The 17,500-nt window shown below is 39.1% G+C and overlaps 2 protein-coding genes across 8 annotated transcripts in view; one reads left to right on the forward strand and one right to left on the reverse strand.

Moving 5' to 3' along the window:
* Positions 1 to 17,500, reverse strand: part of LOC138038315 (striated muscle preferentially expressed protein kinase-like) — a 390,347-nt gene that overhangs the window by 169,466 nt on the left and 203,381 nt on the right. The window lies entirely within an intron of this gene.
* LOC138038145 (neurogenic locus Notch protein-like) overlaps positions 1 to 17,500 on the forward strand; it is a 63,055-nt gene that overhangs the window by 11,479 nt on the left and 34,076 nt on the right. For 4 of the 7 annotated variants that reach the window (XM_068883972.1, XM_068883998.1, XM_068883985.1 and 1 more), the window contains exons 9-19: positions 1,384 to 1,497; positions 3,422 to 3,799; positions 4,053 to 4,163; positions 6,113 to 6,226; positions 9,667 to 10,044; positions 10,287 to 10,397; positions 10,978 to 11,091; positions 12,529 to 12,909; positions 13,780 to 13,896; positions 16,249 to 16,365; positions 17,213 to 17,329. In XM_068883972.1, the coding sequence (XP_068740073.1) occupies positions 1,384 to 1,497; positions 3,422 to 3,799; positions 4,053 to 4,163; positions 6,113 to 6,226; positions 9,667 to 10,044; positions 10,287 to 10,397; positions 10,978 to 11,091; positions 12,529 to 12,909; positions 13,780 to 13,896; positions 16,249 to 16,365; positions 17,213 to 17,329 (2,052 nt within the window). The remainder of the gene's footprint in view (positions 1 to 1,383; positions 1,498 to 3,421; positions 3,800 to 4,052; positions 4,164 to 6,112; positions 6,227 to 9,666; positions 10,045 to 10,286; positions 10,398 to 10,977; positions 11,092 to 12,528; positions 12,910 to 13,779; positions 13,897 to 16,248; positions 16,366 to 17,212; positions 17,330 to 17,500) is intronic. The other 3 variants (XM_068884011.1, XM_068883992.1, XM_068884002.1) reach the window with 1 other exon arrangement.

The following is a 17,500-nucleotide window of genomic DNA, read 5'->3' on the forward strand; positions in this document are numbered from 1 at the left end:
TTGTAAGGTCTCTTGGACATAGCCTGGAAGTTTTTCGAAGGTTCAAGTTGTGTTTCAACATAGAAGTAGGAACATGGTAGTAGCATATTGCGATGCAAACACGTGATCTTCCAATTTCTAGTTTAACGTTATAGACAGCCATATTCTTTGCTTTCTTTGTTACAGCATACATTTCTTGTAGCTTTCCAGGGCCATCACGTTCGTTCAGTCATATTTCTCACAAGAACTCGATCTTCTTCACACAGCGCAGTAATATGTTTTACTCTTTTCTCGTACTGCTGCTTTCTTAAGAGTGCACTCTTCCTTTGCTAGAATGGAAGCCAAGTTGTAAGTTTTTTTCATAGCTCGACGCCAATTTCTGACATACTCAGAGTATGTAGTATATATCTTTCTGGAGGTTTCAAGCCTAGCATGATGTCGATGGGTAGCCTTGGGCTCTAACAAACCGTAGAAAAAACGGCGAGAAGCCGATGGATTCGTGACGGGTACAATTACATACATGGAAATGAAAATGGTTTGACTGATTTCATGGCAAGCCGCTTCTTCTCACCTGAAACCATGAAGATGTCGCAGGTAAAGTCCGTTCTCAGGTTGAATGCGCTTTTACCTATAAGTGTAGGCTACTTTGGTTATCCTCGTTGTTTCCTAGGTTGAATACGCACTCAGATAAATTAAAAAAACTGTTTTGCAGCCGAAATTAAGCTTAGAGAAAAATTAGGGTCAGGCTAAAATTGGTTTTGGTCATTATGAATGGATACCAATGGACTCATTATGTAAAGGTAAATAATAAAAAGAACTGTGTTGGGTTGAGTATGATTGTCGTTGTAGTATTGTGGTCAAAACACAGCACTATAAACCTTTTAGGCTCCAAATGTGAGTACCGGTAAGCGTAGTACAATTGTTTGTTCCCTTACTATGTTGTAATGTTGAGATTCAACGGAAAGTGTATGAAAACAGAAACCGATAAGATGATACGAAACAGTAAGAAGATGTGTTGAGATATCTAAGACACAGATTGAGGGAAGGTATTCTTTTGGGGGTTTAAATCTGCTTTAAACTAGGTAGAGTGCATATTAAACCTAGGTAAAATGAGGATCATCAATTTAATATAGGTAAAAACGGATTCAACCTGAGACCGGATTTGACCGACAACATACATATGTTATTGTAAAGCCAAATGGCGCAGTTAGGCAGCTTTGCAACACAGTATTGGATTCAGAAATGTCAACGTCACATTTTACAATGTTAGTTAGTTGTTCCGGTTTTTTTAAAAAAACTATTTCCGTGTTTTCCTACCCCACCGAGGCAGCACCACAGTTTCTTTAGAAACCAGAAAGAACAGAGGTTTGTTCTTATGAATAAAGCAAATGTTCTTTCTTTCAGATATCAATGAGTGTCTTACCACACCTTGTCGCAACGGCGGAACGTGCGAGAATCTGGCAGGAAGCTACAAATGCAAATGCAAAGATGGATTCTTGGGGAGACACTGCGAGATTGGTTGGTGAACAATTGATTTTTTAGGGTGTACACATGTGGTTAAGAATTCAATTTGCTGATATCATAAACTCAGTGTCCCAAAGGGGGGGGGGGGGGTGTTCCTGGAGCCCTGGATTTTTTTGCTATGGAGCCCGGAGCCCGATCATTTCTCCGCCTGGAGCCCTGATCGTTTCTAGCTGTGGAGCCCGTTCTCCAAATATTAAAATCCAATCATTTTTAGTACTCAGTCCTCGTTGCTTTTGTTTGTTTTAAATGGTATCTAGAGAGGAGAAAGTGCAACAGATGATAGAAACATGCATTGTTTTTGCCATTTGTCCGGTGTGTAACGCAATTATCGCATTCTGATTGTGTTTCTTTGTTTTCTGAAGACAAGTTGCTTACCCTCGCATTTAATTTTAATTTTTTTTTTTTAAATAAAATAAATCAGAAATAAAACAATCATAATAATTTAAATCTAAATAAATCTTTTTTTTTTTAATCCAAACACTTACCCAGACTCTCACGCTGGATTAAAGCGTCAGCTACATATTGCACTCCTTGATTTTCAAATTATGTTTGAAACGCATAGGTTAAACAGTTGCTAACTTGCTCTCAAAAAAGTATAACGTTCTGCAGGCAAAGGCCATCTTTATCACCACGTACAGGACGCTTTCGATATTGCCAATCATAGTTGTATGTAGGACGAGTGTCGTATATTGACCTACAGGTAGCTCACGACGAGTTCTCCCTGTAGCTCAGTGCTTAGGTTGGACTCCTGTCTGGGATTCAAATGTTTGTTCATTGTCCAACGTTTGTGACAAACTGAATAACATCTTTCATATCATTTTTTATGTTCCTATCAACAGTTACTTTCCGTGTCTCGGTCGTGGAGTTAGGGAATTAACAGAATTAAGACACGCAAGAATAAAAAGTCATTAGTTTTTGTTTGAAATTTATCAGCTAATTTTCAACGTAAAGTAGTATGTTTCTTTGCAGCAATTTTTTATGCCAAATGTTCTGGCTACCTCATTTAAACCGTGGTTTATGGCCAAATAATTCTTGAACTCGGCGGAAAGGGATGTCGCAGTTCCATCACTTTTTAACATAAAGCTCCCTTGGTGGCAGGCCTATTCCGTTAAAGTTTGTATAAGCACGCTGTTGCATCAGGCAAATTTTCTCTCAGTTCTTGAGATGTGCTTATTTGAACTTCCTCTGCCTGTCCTGTCGACATAACAGGATTCGAAGCGCTGTAATTCTGAAACTCGCTGAAAACTGGAGGTTAGAGAGAAAACACGGAATTTACAGCAAGTGCAAACGGATGACACAAATGACAGACTGCTGGCAACGAGGAGCAAAGTCGGCAAAAAGGCAGCAAGGATGACCACGTGACCATTGTTTTCCCGCCATTAATCAGATTAATTACGTTTTCGGTTCACCCTTGTAAAGAAAGACAAAAGAAAGATGGAAAAACTCCGAATTTTAAATTCAGTTTATTTCCTGATTTTATTTTGGGTGAAAATTGGGACTACAGTCTACTAGTCAACAGTGGAGCCCGGAGCCTTTAAGTAGCTGCTATGGAGCCCTGGAGCCCCGATTTTTTGGCCTTGGAGCCCTGGAGCCCCGCTTTTTTAGGCCCGGAGCCCTGGAGCCCTAAACACCTTTGGGACCCTGTAAACTGGAAAGGTTACAGTTTCAGATCACTTGTTAATGTTCTAAATGAACATCTTCAAGGTCTGTGAATTCAGTAAATTTAAGGACAGCAGCTTTTTCATCATTAATCGAGTAAGCTACTGATTTATGACACAAAAAGGCTACATAGAGTAAAAAAAGCTCCCCCCACCCAAGCGTCACGTAAAGAAAAGATAATTTGTAATATGTAATTGCCGATGAGGCCTACGTAACCATATAATCTTACAATAAAAAATAATTCGTATTTCATTTCAAGTGTTCGATGCATGCAAACAGTACACTACACTGAGCGACAAGCAGCGGGCAGCAGGCGTCCACAGAGGAAACTTCCTAAGATGTGACCAAAAAGATTTGGCCCCTAATTGGTACAGGTTCACTGGAGAAGCTGGTACTCAGATGCCAACATCGTGTGTTCCCAAGCACTATTGTGGAACACACGCACCTGGATGGCTGGCTGGAGCTCACCCAAAGAGAGTTGGAGAAATTGTCAATGCCACAGTCTGCTTTCATTGGAGTACCAGCTGTTGCAAGTGGAATGCAAATATACAAATAAAGCGTTGTAACGGGTTCTATGTTTACAATCTTGTGAAGACACCAGTGTGTTGGCTAAGATACTGTGGAAATAAAAACTTTGGTAAGGTCACCTCAACTGACAAGTAACGGTAATTTAAATTGAAAAAAAAAAAGAAAAAATAAAGTTGATTATGCCACAAGGAGGTCTTTATATTAATGACGGGACATTTTTTTTTACAAATAACGTTTGTAAACCGTGTACAAACATAATTCGGGCGCAAGAAACTAGAACCTCGTATATTGTCCGTTTAATAAAGTAGTAAGAATAATCGATTAATTAACAATGATCTCTTTCTTCGTCCTAACGAATAAAGATCCATGCAAAGCAAGAACGCCTTGTCAGAATGGCGCTTCCTGTGTGAACAACAACAGCGACTACACCTGTATCTGCAAGCCTGGATACAAAGGCAAAAACTGCGAGCAAGGTACATGGCCGGTTAAAATTCAATTAATATTTTTACCACGTCTATTACTGTCAGTGGCAACAAAAACAAATTTATAATTAAATGTAAAGGGTTTGACACGCAATAATTACAACCAAACATCCTTTATCTTCAATTACGTGTTTGGATCGACCAACTTATTGTTCTAGTCCCAGTCCTTTTCGTACAGTGGTATATTCCTCATTTCCTCCATCTTCAACAAAAATGTTGTCCTCAACCACGGTACTTTCAAGTGTTGCCACACAGCATCTACGACACTGTGATGCCTTGAAAGCCTGTTGTAAATCTTGGTTGAAAGGATGATAAGCCTCTTGTATCTTGGGTCATGCTTTGAGGTTGTCTGCTTAATCGCTGGGATTGCCTTAAAGGTAAGTTATCTACTGCCTCATTATCTGTCACTTTGAGACGTTGCTCTTGGTTTCCTATTTTTTTCCTTGGAGTCTTGCTCATTGGCTTGGTTAGTATCCTCTTCGGGTCCTGTCTCAGTGTCCCTTTCAACATAGCCTGGAGCAATGTCTTCAGGCTGGCAATGTTTACATGCCTAATGCCCTCATCCGTAGTTACGTTGGTTTATTCTCGTGCGGATTTCTAATTGTAAGCTCTCTTGGACACAGCCTGGAAGTTTTTCGAAGGTTCAAGTTGTGTTTCAACATAGAAGTAGGAACATGGTAGTAGCATATTGCGATGCAAAACACGTGATCTTCCAATTTCAGTTTCTGGTTTAACTTCATAGACAGCCATATCCTTTGTTTTCTTTGTTACAGCATACATTTCTTGTAGCTTTCCAGGGCTATCATGTTCAGTCATAACTCTCACAAGAACTCGATCTTCTTCAAACAGCGCAGTAATATGTTTTACTTTTTTCTCGTAATGCTGCTTTCCTAAGAGTGCACTCTTAGGAAGTGCACTCTTCCTTGCTAGGGTGGAGACCAAGGCGTAAGCTTCTTTCATAGCTCGACGCCAATTTCTGACATACTCAGTGTATGTAGAATATACCTTTCTGGAGGTCTTAAGCCGCGCATGAGGTCGATGGGTAGCCTTGGGCTCCACCAAACCGTAGAAAAAACGGCGAGAAGCCGGTGGAATCGTGACGGGTACAGTTAGATACATTGAAATGAAAATGGTTTAACTGATTTCATGGCAAGTCGCTTCTTCTCACTTGAAACCATAAAGATGTTGCAGGTAAAGTCCGTTCTCAGGTTGAATGCGCTTTTACCTACAAGTGTAGGTTAACTTGGTTATCTCCGCTGTTTCCTAGGTTGAATACGCACTTAGATAAATTAAGCTTAGGGAAAAATTAGGGTCAGGTTAAAAGTGGTTTTGGTCCTTATGCAAGGACACCAATCGACCTAATTTTGAAAAGGTAAATAACTGTCTTGCGTTGAGTATGATCGTCGTTGTAGTTTTGTGGTAAAAACACACTACTATAAACCGTAGAGGGTCCGACTTTGAGTACCGGTAAGCATAGTACAGTTGTTTGTTCCCTTACTATGTTGTAATGTTGAGATTCAACGGAAAGTGTATGAATGCAGAAACCGATAGGATGGTATGAAACAGTAAGAAGATGTGTTGAGATATCTAAGACAGAGATTGAGGGAAGGTACTCTTTTAGGGGTTTAAATATGCTTTAAACTAGGTAGAGTGCATATTAAACCTAGGTACAATGAGGATCAATGAGGAGACTTGATTTGACCGACAACATACATATGTTATTATTAAACCAAATGGCGCAGTTATGCAGCTTTGCAACACAGTATTTGATTCACAAATGTCAACGTCACATTTTACAATGTTAGTTAGTTGTTCCGGCATTTTTTAAAACTCGGTTCGTGTTTTCCTACCCCACTGAAGAATCGCCACCGTTTCTTTAGAAAGCAGGAAGAACAGAGGTTTGTTCTTATGAATAAAGCAAATGTTCCGCTTTCTTCCAGATATCAATGAGTGTCTTACCAGACCTTGTCGCAACGGCGGAACGTGCAAGAATCTGGCAGGAAGCTACAAATGCAAATGCAAAGATGGATTTTTGGGGAGACACTGCGAGATTGGTTGGTGAACAATTGATTTTTTAGGATGTACACAAGTGGTTAAGAATTCAATTTGCTGACATTATGAACTCGAAAGGTCACAGTTTCAGATCACTTGTTAATGTGCTAAATGAACATCTTCAAGGTCTGTGAATTCCGTAAATTCTAGAACAGCAGCTTTTTCATCGTTAAGCGAGTTAGCTACTACTACTATTACTATTACTACTACTACTACTACTACTACTACTACTACTACTACTACTACTACTACTACTACTACTACTACTACTACTACTACTACTACTACTACTACTACTACTACTACTACTACTAATAATAATAATAATAATAATATCAATTGCTAAGACCAAAGAGAAAGACACATATATAATGGAATTTTTTTTTATAATGGTCTAGTATAGTACGAAACCTTTTAGTTTTATAGATTTCTATTAATTAGTATTTTAAGACCAAAGAGAAAGACACATATGTAATGGAATTTTTTTATAATGCATATTAAATGATTCATTATTGTATTTTTTATTTTTATAATAACAATAATAATAACAATAATAATTTATGTAGCATTTTACAAGTTTCAATGCTTTACAGAAGTAAAAAATAATAATAATGATACTCATTTAAATGTCAAAAAAATAAAAATAAATAAATAAACAAAAAAGGTATTACAAATCAAAATATTCACGAAAAAGATAAGTTTTAAGAGAAGCTTTAAAAAAGTTAACTGAGGGACAGTTCTGACTATTTAGTGGCAAAGAGTTTCAGAGTCTAGGGGCTGCTGCACTAAAGGCTCTATCACCATAATGTTTAGAGTTGGTTCTAGGTACAATAAGCAAGTTCTTATCAGCGGAACGAAGTTTGCGCGTTTGTTTGTATTTAGCTAAAATTTCAAATATATAGCCTGGGACCTGATCATTTAATGCCTTATATCTAATAAGAAAAATTTTAAAATCAATTCGGGCTCTGATTGGCAGCCAGTGAAGCGTTTGTAGTACAGGTGTGATGTGCTCCTGTTTCTTTGCGCCTGCTACAAGCCTGGCTGCAGCATTTTGCATGTGCTGTAATTTATTTATATAACTCTTTATTGGGCAACCCTGTGAGAATACCATCACACGAGTCTAATTTAGGCGTTACAAACGCGTGCACAAGTCTAACACAACTTTCTTGGTCCAGATGACGACTGATTTTGCCAATGTTTCTTATAGCATACCATGCTGATTTGCCCTATATTATTAATATGTCTTGTGAGCAATAAGTGTGAGTCCATAATGACTCCAAGATTTCTTGCCTTTGGTTTTGGTGGAATGGTGCATCCATTGATGTTAATGTCCGGAATATCTTGTGAATTGGAAAATCGAGATGTAAAGTGGACAATTTCAGTTTTATCCGGGTTACACGCGAGGCCGTTACTAGTGCACCAGATCATTATGTCATTATTGCACAACTCCAGCTTGGTTAAGACAATAGGGCGCTGATCAGATGAACCAATAGTAATATAAAATTGTGTGTTTTCCGCATACATCATTGCGTCTAGTCCGTGTGCGAGAGTCACATCTTCCAAAGGCGCAAAAAACAATGAGAAGAGAAGAAGGCCTAGTCCCGATCCTTGTGGGACTCAATATAGCATAATTTTATCAGAGGAATCAACTTCATGAATTCTAACCGATTGTATTCTGTTTGAAAAATACGATCTAAACCAATTCAAACCTGTTCCGCATATACCATATCGATGTTGTAGCCTTTGGAGCAGAAGTTCATGGTCGATAGTGTCGAAAGCGGCCGACAGATCTAGCATAACCAAAACCACCTCCTGTTTATTGTCAATAGCACTTAGGATGTCATTACACACGCGTAATAGCTGTTTGCTTTTTTATGGATGGCCTGATAAATCCTTTCTTCAAGGGCATAGGAAACACACCAGATGATAGTGATGGGACCAGTTAAAGCCTCAGCAGATTGTTTCGCAACGTGCGTTGGTATGGGATCAAGTACGCAGGATTTAGGCTTAGAATGTAAAATAGTGTCCTTAGTTGAGGCCTCTGTCATTGTGGCAAACTCATTGAGTGCGAATTGGCTAGAAGGCCAATCGATGGTAACAGACATGTTCAGGGCTGCTAAGTTGTTATTCTGTAAGTCAAACCTGAGTTTCTGTATCTTGGTAAAGAAGTAGTAGTTGAATTCCTCCGTGCGAGACTGCAGAGACGTGCGAGTTGGTAACAAAGGGACAGGTTTTACCTTGAATAATCCATCGATCACTTGAAATAACTGTTTCTCATCTGAGTTTGCTATAAGCGATTTATAATAAACAGATTCAGCAGAGTTGATCTCTTTTGTATGTGACCTGTAGAAATCAGTATAAATCAAGCGATGAACCTCTAGGGGGGTGGATAGGTATCTACGTTCATATTGGCGCCTTTGCTTTTTCATAGCTCGCAGACTTTCATTAAACCATCCATGGCGGACTGGGGCGCAATGTAATGGTTCGGATACATTTTGTAGCATGTTTATCTAAAATTCTCGCAAGACCTAATTATAATTATCAGTTAAACTGTTGACATCAGTCGAAGTGCCACGTGTTTCTGAATGAGGCGAAGAATTCAAAATCTCGGTGTTAAAAGCTTTCATGTTTATCTTCCTGAGCTGTCTTTGCTTGACAGCTTTCTTCGTTGGTCTTGGTCTTGGAAAGGCAATAGAACATATCCCTGCATGGTGGTCAGATGGCATGCTGGACACTATCTTGAAATCAGATAACATTTGGTCATTCTGTCTGTCAATATACAGATCTAATGTGTGTCCACTACGATGCGTAGGGCCATTGATATATGAAGAGAATGTAGTGTAACGTGAAGTGCTATATTTCTATCCCATATGAACCATGTGAGCGTTAGCCCTACTGATGGAACTGGGCCCACACAAGGACAGAGAAAAACTCTGACCAGGGTGGGAATTGAACCCACGACCTTCGGGTTAGATCTCCGCCGCTCTACCGACTGAGCTACAAGGTCAGACGGGAGCAGGCCGTGGGAACTGAAGATCTTAAAGTCACGCAATGAACATGTACAAGTACAAGGAAAGGTTACGTTTATACAAACGTTGGCCGTGTAGCACTTATATTTTAAACAGAATTAACTGAAGAGAATGTAGTGTAACGTGAAGTGCTATATTTCTATCCCATATGAACCATGTGAGCGTTAGCCCTACTGATGGAACTGGGCCCACACAATATATATGGTATTAGACCCACAGACTCCAGTAAATATAATGATCGTATGGCAAGTAATGATCACTGATCTATGGCAGAAAAGACTACATACAGTAAAAAAAGCTCCCCCCACCCAAGCGTCAGATACAGAAAAGATAATTTGTTATATGCAAAATGCCGACGAGGACTATGTAACCATATAATCTTACAATGAAAATAATTCGTATTTCATTTCAAGTGTTCGATGCATGCAAGCAGTACACTACACTGAGCGACAAGCAGCGGGCAGCAGGCGTCCACAGAGGAAACTTCCTAAGATGTGACCAAAAAGATTTGGCCCCTAATTGGTACAGGTTCACTGGAGAAGCTGGTACTCAGATGCCAACATCGTGTGTTTCCAAGCACTATTGTGGAACACACGCACCTGGTTGGCTGGCTGGAGTTCATCCAAAGAGAGTTGGAGAAATTGTCAATGCCACAGTCTGCTTTCATTGGAGTACCAGCTGTTGCAAGTGGAATGCAAATATACAAATAAAGCGGTGTAACGGGTTCTATGTTTACAATCTTGTGAAGACACCAGTGTGTTGGCTAAGATACTGTGGAAATAAAAACTTTGGTAAGGCCACCTCAACTGACAAGTAATAGGGATTTAAATTTGAAAAAAAGAAAAAATAAAGTTGATTATGCCACGAGGAGGTCTTTATATTAATGCTAGGTTTTTCAGAAATACTGTTTGTAAACCGTGTACAAACATAATCCGGGCGCGGAAACTGGGCCTCGTATATTGTCCGTTTAATAGAGTAGTAAGAATAATCGATTAATTAACAATGATCTCTTTCTTCGTTCACACGAATAAAGATCCATGCAAAGCAAGAACGCCTTGTCGGAATGGCGGTTCCTGTGTTAACAACAACAGTGACTACACCTGCATCTGCAAGCCAGGATACAAAGGCAAAAACTGCGAGCAAGGTACCAGTTCCTACATGGCAGGGTAAAATTCAATTAATAGTTTTACCACGTCTATTACTGTGGCAACAACAACAAATCTAGAATTAAAGTAGAAAGTCAAAATGTCAAAGGCAATCAAACGATATAAAATTATTATAAAAGGTAGTTAAATCTAAATTCTAAAATTTACTTTTCCGCAATTTGCCCTTTTTCCAATGTCCCCCACCCCCGCCAGCATAACCCATGGCTAATTTCCATGACAATTTGAAGACCAACATGGCGGCTATCGTAAATAAGGCTTATTTCAAACTAACATCGTTTATTTTCAAGGACATGTTTAGACCGTCGACCAACCTATTGTGGTAGTCCCAGTCCTTTTCGTACAGTGCTATATTCTTCACATGCAGGTCGTTTCTGCGTAGTGGAAGCTGTATACATGACATTATAAAATAAAATAAAAAATGGGACAGTATATTTATAATAATAGTTTTTTCGGTATATATTAATATTTTTTGTGGTCTTTTTAGCGAAGGATCTGAGAATATTTATTTACTTTTTTTTGTGGTTCGAGCATTTAATTTGAACCTTTCGAATTCCGTAGATGTTAACGAATGCATCACGCGTCCCTGTTTCAATGGTGGTACATGCCAGAATTTATTTGGGAGTTACAGCTGCATATGTAAACCGGGCTTCACTGGAAAACGTTGCGAGAATGGTAAGTAGTGTGTCACGAATGCATGACCACTATTGCTCGTGATTACTTTTGTATCGCAATGATAATGCACCTATCAAATGTTAAGCCCCAAGGTGAGGGGGGAAATGGGGGGTTCCTGGAGAAGTTGACTTAGAGGGCCTTCCCCTGGGTAGGGATTTTGACACGTATGCGTCGCCCCATGGTCGGGAATTCGACATGTCCACCATCTTGGAACACCCAGAGAACCTGGAGATGAGTAACCTTAGTTATGATGAGACTCACTTGGTTTTCCCGATTTTCCTGGACACCACGGGTGAAAGAAAGGTAAGCAAATCCGTCTTCAGGGGCGGATTCATACCGGTTTCGACTGTTTTACGGAAGTCTATACGAAACATGGGAAATGAGACCTTGAGAGTTAAAATCTAAAAATTTCCCGGGGGAACATGCCCCGCACTCCCTAGAAACGTTTTCGTTGTTTTGGAGACCGGTCATTACTTTATCCTAGATCCGCTAGGGCCCGTTTCTCGAAAGTCCCGATAACTTTTCGGGCCCGAAAAGCCATTTGTGAAACTGCCAACTGCTTGTTTTGGAAAGCCGGTCTTTTAGCATGTTTTAAAGGTAACAAAAAGAAAAATTACCATGAAGTTTGACGAGTTAAATCCTCTCCGTCCTTGAGATACAAAGGGAATTGTTACACCCGAAAATGGCCCGTAAAGTTTCGGGACTTTTGAGAAACGGGCCCCTGATCTTGTCTTTTTGTAAATAAGGACCACCACTTCTATCAGTCCTTGCTGGAGTGTTCACAAGTACGAGAATGTTTCTTTCTACTTTTTATCGTGAATGCTTTTTGTATATTTCTACATATTAATGAATTTTTCCACTCTATCAATGTGCATGCTTGATTGATTCGAAAGCTGGTTTATATTGTTCATGTTGTTTTGGTAAATGTTAGGTTCTTGTTCAGTACCGTGAGAAAGGTTTCCAGTTACACAACAAATTTCCATCAGCTGTTATAACGGATTTTGAAATCGACAGTGAAGAACATGGCGCTCCAAGATTGTGAATTTCATGGAAAAATGTTACTCCAGGGCAGGAATGTGATGTTCCGAAGGTGCACGGGGTTGGGGGAATTTGATAGTCTGTAGGTGCCCAGGGGTGGGAAATTTGACACTAACTTCCATGACAATTTCAAATTACCCTGGGTCAGCCCGTCCCCCCCCCCCCCCCCCCCTCCCTCCCTGGCTTAACATTGATAGGTGTATTTAAATTGCTTTTCTTCAATTCTATTCCATGTCAGATTGCGAAAACGCCAATATTAAGCGTTTTATTGGGAGGAAGCGTACACTCGGAATAGGAACCGAAGGAAGCAGTTTATTCGGGGTCAAATAGTTCCTTACGATATTAATCTTTGAGTAAACAGTGTTGAGGAAGCTTCACAGAATCTTCGTTTGTCTGCAGCAATTGATGGATGCGTAGTGCACAAAGTCCTCAGAGAAAAGAACCGTGCAGCAAACTACACAGGAGCACTTGCAGACTGCGACCAAAACGCACTAAAGACACCAGCCTGGTATAGATTTTCTGGAAGTGCTGGTGACAAGATGGCAGACTCATGTGTGAAACAGTCACACTGTGGAACGCATGCAACCGGTTGGCTCAACGGTGACCTTCCCTTAAATGCAGGGCAGACTGTTGAAAGGACAGTATGCTTTCACTGGCTTTCCAGTTGTTGTAACTGGTCAGTAAAGATAAAAGTCAAAAAGTGCAGTGGCAATTACTTTGTCTATGAATTACAAAGGCCACCGGCTTGTAATCTTCGTTACTGTGGGAACAAAGGCTTAGGTAAGTGTAATATTTTGTAGTTAATAATTACTCGAGAAACAAGGGAAACACACGCACGTTAAAGGCGATAGCTTAACGTAATAGCCCTTATTCACGATAGCTGCCATGTTGGTTTTCAAATTGTCATGTAAATTAGCCATGTGTTATGCTGGGGCGCAAACATTGGAATAAAGGCAAATTACGGAAAATCGGCTATAAATATTGAATTAACATTGGTAAAAGTAAATTTTAGAATTTAGAATTAAGTACCTTTTATAATAATTTTATATCTTTTGATTACCTCCGTCATTTTGACTTTCTACTTCGTTATCTGCTAATTTTTCAATAAAAAAGCATCGAAGTAACTTGTGTAAGCATTCTATTTTAGTACTTAGGTGATAAATATTCAATGAACGTAAAACAAATCATCTGTGTGGCTGAGATGTTCGTTGTAACCTCTCGAACTTGCGTTGTTTGCCCCCTCAGAAGTGTGTAGCTAATTTGCATGATAAAGGCAAATCCAACATGGCGGCTATCGTGAATAAGGTCTATTTTAATAGTTCAATCCGAGAGCCTCACACGAGGTTCTCCGTATATTGGTATATGCCCAAATACGGCATGGCATTGTACATGAGGTCCAACATACAAAAGCAAGGTACAACCAGGAACATATCAACAACCATGCATAAATCAGCCAGAACTAATAAGAATGCACATATTTATGAAGGGTGAAAGTTCTGCTCCATAATTTTACTGTAGCGGAAACGTAAGGTACACCTTATCTTCCAAAATGCTGAGTTAACCATTCATAACAAAATTTGTCTTAGAGGGACTGCATCTAGAGGTTGCGCTATGATTGAGTTTTCTTTTTTACTGTTCCTTTATCGTAAGCTATCAACGAGTGTGCTATACTGAAACCTTGCAAGAACGGTTCAACCTGCTATGACCTGCCCATTGGATATCGCTGCCAGTGCAGGATAGGATTTCAAGGGAAGAACTGTGACATAGGTACTTTAATTTTTTTTTTTTAATTAACGAGGATAGCTGAATTAAGTTTTTTGTCTTGTTTATCAAACCAATTTTCTATTTGATTGGTTTCAATAAAATTTGAGTTAAATTATCTTCAAAATATAGACCTTATTCATAAATGGTCGTCAATTTATAATTCTTTGTCTAAGTGCAAATTATCCTACCAAGTCTCGATACCATACAATGAATTGAAAAAAATTGTTGCTCTAAAATGAGGCTTGGTAGGCTAATTTGCACATTTGCAAAAGAATAATAAAACACGTGCCACATTTATGAATAAGGTCTAGATCTGTGGCACACGACTTTGAATGTAACAGGGAAAAGTGCCATTAAGATATAAAGCAGACATTAAGAAAGGTGTTATTGCCTCATTCTACAACGAGACTTTCGGCTATCCTTGTCCTCTTAATTTTAAGTGTGTAATGCACACGTTATACTTGTCGCTGGGTTATCGGATTCAAAGGCCAAAACTGTGGACAAGGTTTTCGCGATTTCACTAGTCTTAGTAGATTAATTAGTCAAAGATTACATTAGTCGAAAGAGGGAAATGATCCTCGAACTTATCTAAAATAATTAAGCAACTGATTCCCTCTTATTTTCAACCTATTCCTATATTCCTTTGTTTAATTAAAAAGATACATGGCTTCGTCGTAAACAAGATTAAGCGGGTGGGTCATAACTATACCAAACGTTTGCCATGGACCGCCTCAAAATATCATTTCTCGAGTCCCTTTACTCAACAGTTACCATTTTCTGCTAAGTGTGTTCTATTTAACATTTCTTTGTCTGGTTCAACTCACTACCATATTTGGTAAATTACATGACCAAAACAAGAATTACTTAAAAGATCAGCGATGTAACTATGTTTTTCACAATTTTTTAACGCGAAAGTACGAGTCCAACACAAAATCTGGTTTTAAACAAAAGTTGTTTCTCAAAGTACGAGTCCAACACAAAATCTGGTTTTAAACAAAAATTGTTTCTCAAAAGAAGAAAAATATACATGTATGACGTCATAAGACCCTCCTTTGATACACTTTCACAATATCAGCTCCATTTTTTGTCCAAATAGAAATTCCATGCTACAGGTTACAAAAAATGATGGGGCGGTTTCCACACTGTGAAAAAAAACCGCCTCTTCCTTTCGTCTCCTGTGAGTTTTTACACTTTCTTTCACTGAAACGCAGGGCAAAGGACTGGGACTAGATGCTCCTGTGCTTTCTGATTGAAATGATGTCAAATTTTCATTGAAAAACTTACTTGAATGAACCATCTATGGAGCTAGATGACACAGTCGGTTAATGCACGGCCTTGGTGCAAGAGGTCATGAGTTCGATTCCTGGATCTCGATTTAACGCCAATTGATATTGAGAGTTTGTGTAATCGATACCATCTTTTATTATCGGCCGTCGGCAAAACAAGGACCGGACCGGACCGGATCGGATCGGATCGGATCAGATCGACAAAACTCGGATTGTACGGCTGTAAGGGTATATAGTGTTTGTTTGTCAAACAAAACCTATATATCCTAACAGTCGTACAATCAGCCTTGCATAATTATTTTGTTTTTTTTATTCTAAATATTATTTGCTGGTCAGATCTCCCAAGATACGGCATTTGTACTTTGTTCAGCTGGTCCTTGAATAAAAAAACTGTCTACATTTATCAAGCTTTCTTCTGATGTATAGTTTGTTAGGATTATATTAAAACTAACGCGCGTAAGAACGTTTTCCAGAAGGGCACCAGCGAGGGTGGGAGAGTAACATTAAATGGCGACCCAGGGTTTACATGTGTCTATTGGCGTAAATTTTGTTATGAACTGATCCAGTCTGAGTTTTGTCGATCCGATCCGAGCAGATCCAGTCTGATCCGATCCGATCCGATGCGATCCGATCCGGTACGGTCCGGTCCGGTCCTGATTTTGCCAACGGCCATTATTAATATTATCCAACTATATTAGTTATTGTACGGAAAAGGCGCGAAACAAGTACAAATATTCCACGATATTGTACAGTTAGTTATTGTCCACTTGGTTCGTTGCCCCGCGATCTGTCGTGCGTTCTCGGTTGTTTACAGTTCATTTTGCGAGAAATTTAGTGTAAAAAAGTTGGATAAAAAATAGCTTATTAGATATTTTAGTGTGTAGTATCGCTGAGTATTTTTGCACGTTGTTTGGGTTAGCGGGCTCGTCAAAATACAGCACAACTCGTAAAACTATTCAGCGATACTTCATACACACGAAAAAATCGAATAAGATATATATATATATATATATATATACATATATATATTTATGTATATTAATGCATGTACTTTGCGTATTACTTCCAGATATAAATGAATGCTTAACAAACAATCCTTGTAAAAATGGGTCCACATGTGTCAACAATATTGGTGGTTATCAATGTCTCTGTGTTCCGGGATACACTGGGCTCCACTGTGATCAAGGTACGTTTCGTTGTCTTGCTTTGTTTCAAAAGTATCCCTGCACCTTTGTTTTGAAGGATTTCGTTAGAAAAATGGTAAGCCTTTGGCTTGTGGCAGGGTCGTAATGAGATATATTTTTTCGTAACTGGTCCCATATTTTTACCCAAAATTTTCATCCCTGATCCCAAAAAGGATGAGAATTTTGATCCGCGAAACAAATACAAACATTCCACGATATTGTACAGTTAGTTATTGTCCACTTGGTTTGTTGCCCCGCGATCTGTCATGCGTTCTCGGTTGTTTACAGTCCATTTGCGAGAAATTTAGCGTAAAAAAGTTGGATAAGAAATAGCTTATTAGATATTTTGGTGTGTAGTATCGCTGATTATTATATGGCTCTGTCTCACGAGGACTGGGAACTACAAAATTCACGAAGTTGATTGGCTAAAATCGATATTGACGGCGGTCTAGATTTTCCTATCTAGACCGGCATCTAGACCGGTAACGTTTTGCGGTGAAAAGATGCAAACTAAAATGCAAAAATATTGAGTATTTTCTTCTACTAATATTTATTTATGGAAGTGCCAAACAGCATGATGACAAAAGAGAGGATGAAAAGCAAACTTTGACAGAATTAAGTTCAGCTCATCGCCACTCATCGCCGTTCGCAAGCAAAATGTCAGTTAGTACAAACCAGTTAAATTAAACGAATTAAATTGTTCTTGTTGGCCATATAATAAACATCTTATTAACCGAGCTAGGTCGGTCTGTATGGGAGAATCTTGACCTCGGTCGCTGGTACAGACCACACTGCGTTCGGTCTGTACTGGCGACCTCGGTACGCATGTACTTTGCGTATTACTTCCAGATATAAATGAATGCTTAACAAACAATCCATGTAAAAATGGGTCCACATGTGTCAACAATATTGGTGGTTATCAATGTCTCTGTGTTCCGGGATACACTGGGCTTCACTGTGATCAAGGTACGTTTCCTTGTCTTGCTTTGTTTCAAAAGTATCCCTGCACCTTTGTTTTGAAGGATTTCGTTACAAAAATGGTAAGCCTTTGGCTTGTGGCAGGGTCGTAACGAGGTATATTTTTTCGTAACGGATCCCATATTTTTACCCAAAATTTTCATCCCTGATCCCAAAAAT

This window comes from Montipora capricornis, chromosome 1 (genome assembly GCF_036669925.1).
Source record: "Montipora capricornis isolate CH-2021 chromosome 1, ASM3666992v2, whole genome shotgun sequence".
Taxonomy (NCBI): domain Eukaryota; kingdom Metazoa; phylum Cnidaria; class Anthozoa; order Scleractinia; family Acroporidae; genus Montipora; species Montipora capricornis.